Source organism: Ursus maritimus, unplaced genomic scaffold (assembly GCF_017311325.1).
Source record: "Ursus maritimus isolate PB19 unplaced genomic scaffold, ASM1731132v1 scaffold_35, whole genome shotgun sequence".
NCBI classification, from domain to species: Eukaryota; Metazoa; Chordata; class Mammalia; order Carnivora; family Ursidae; genus Ursus; species Ursus maritimus.
Genome location: NW_024426119.1, coordinates 25,052,576 through 25,054,986, shown reverse-complemented (window position 1 = coordinate 25,054,986; position 2,411 = coordinate 25,052,576). Strand labels below are relative to the sequence as shown.

Below are 2,411 nucleotides of genomic sequence, written 5' to 3'. Positions count from 1 at the left end.
TTTTTAAAACACAATTTATCTCTTTAAGAAATTAATATTTAGCATCTGGAGTGGTAGTGGGAAAGAAAAGACCAGTACATAAGTCTAAAAGCTAAGAAACTGAAAAAGAGAGAAGACATTACACCTATTTAAAAGGATCAGAATCTGTATCAGACAAAATGGCACTGGAGATAGACCTTAAAACATGGACCTTAGAGAGCTTGACCAGCTCACACTCTATGATTATTTATGATGTTATCTACACATGCAAAAATGAAAGTAAATATTAGATGACAGTTCAGGTCAAGGAAGCAGTGACTTGACCATCTCACAATGAATCAAAAGCTTCTAGGGTTAATTATTTGAATATTCCCTTTCATACCTGATTTCATATTTAGTGCATATAGGTAGTTTCAGGTGTCCACAAAGGCAGTTCTGTAATGACTACAATAGAAGTAGCATCTCCAATGCCAATTTGATCCTGATTCCTATCTGATGTTTCCACATGTCTTTTGTGACTTAAGTCAAGAGGGTCTGAAACTGTCAGATTTTAGAAAACAATTAGCTGCTCAATACCATACATGAATAACACTAAACTGAGTCTAATTTTGTATCTAGGCCAAGAGGTGACTCCAGCAGGAATTCTGAAGAGCCGGAATGATGTGACAGTGAATAATGAGTAGTACTTACTGTGGCAACTCTTCAGCTAAGATGAGTGTCAACGAAGTATCAGCTTTTTCATTGACTCTGGAGCAAAAAACTGGCTTTGCTTTTGTTGGGATTTTGTGTATCTTCCTGGGACTTCTTATTATCAGATGCTTCAAAATCCTGCTAGACCCGTATAGTAGCATGCCTTCCTCTACGTGGGAAGATGAAGTTGAAGAGTTTGATAAAGGGACATTTGAATATGCACTTGCGTGAGAGTTCCACCTTGATGGTTTTTAGGGTTATGTCACTGGGACATATGGAAGATACGATTGTAATTTCCTTGAGCATGCTGGAAGAGGCTCATTTCATTCAGTAAATTCAATAAATATGTGTGGTTGGACAAGTCATCTAATCTGTATGGACTTCAGTGAGGAGGCTAATCAGAGAATTTTTAATGTCCCTTTCAATTCTAGTGCCCTATGAACTCTGTGAACGTATCTGGAAACCCAGAGATCTGGGATGAATGAAGATTTAAGATGTCATGAGAAGTTTTTCAGTTTAGGAATATAAACTCTTGTGATTTGAATTCTAATGTTGACTTAGTCAAGAACTAGCTTTACGACCTAGAAAGCTAGCTAAGGGGCACCTTTCCACATCTGCAAAACAAGGATAAAGAAACCTATCCTGCATATTTTACAGGGATGTTGAGAGGACCCAGTGATGTATAATGAATGTGAAAGCAATTTGAAAACCATAAGACATTGTTGGAACATATCTTGCAATCTTTATTTTTATTTTATCTTTATCTTTATTTTATATATTTATTACCCTCATTGGCAATAGAAATAGAGATTCTCAAACCTCAAGAAGCAATGGCTTCATGTAAATTATTCCCTCTTCAATCTTCATTCTCTTCATTTGATATACGAAAAGATAGAATTATATTATTCTAAAATTCTTTCCAACTACAAAATTCTGACTCTTGATGATTACCAAATGGAGGAATACAGAGGATATAAATAAATACAAAAATATTTGTGTCACCAGAACACAAAACTGCCAAACACACCGAAAAAAAGAATGACTAATATTTACTAAGAGTTAGCACAGAATCGAGTGCTTTCCACTTATTATGTGACTTGATACCCATATGAATCCTTTGAGTTCAACACTACTATTTCCATTTTATTATCTTAATGTCATATTTGAGGAACTGAAGCTCAGAGACATTAAATAACTTCCCACGTTCATCGAGCTAGAGAGTGGCTGTGTTAGGAATTGAACGTGGGCAGTCTAATGTCAGAGACATTGTTTGTAAACATCATGTTATACTCCGAGACACTATCCTCAACATTTCTTTTTTTTTTTAAGATTTTATTTATTTATTCAACAGAGATAGAGACAGCCAGCGAGAGAGGGAACACAAGCAGGGGGAGTGGGAGAGGAAGAAGCAGGCTCATAGCAGAGGAGCCTGATGTGGGGCTCGATCCCATCAACGCTGGGATCACGCCCTGAGCTGAAGGCAGACGCCTAACCGCTGGGCCACCCAGGCACCCCAACATTTCTATACACCTTACAAATATGCTTACTGCTCAAGTCTATGGCACTCCAAAACAAGCTGTCTCATTCCTGATACTTTCTATCTCCTAGAAGACTTAGAACACATCTGTGTTGGTCGTTACTCTTCTGGACCAAACCCACACCTCAAGGAGCTCTTTGAGCCCCAGTAGGTACAGGAGTGTCGGCCTGGGACACCTTATCGCCAGTTCGTAGTTTGGTCCAGG

The 2,411-nt window shown here is 38.0% G+C and overlaps 1 protein-coding gene across 1 annotated transcript; it reads left to right on the top strand.

Annotated features, from left to right (window-relative positions):
* Window positions 1-654: 654 nt before the first annotated feature.
* On the top strand, window positions 655-1,028 carry CTXN2 (cortexin 2). The gene has a single exon (XM_008705929.2). It carries the CDS (start codon window positions 655-657, stop codon window positions 898-900), a length of 246 nt encoding a protein of 81 aa, XP_008704151.1. The 3' UTR covers window positions 901-1,028.
* The last annotated feature ends 1,383 nt before the right edge of the window (window positions 1,029-2,411 follow it).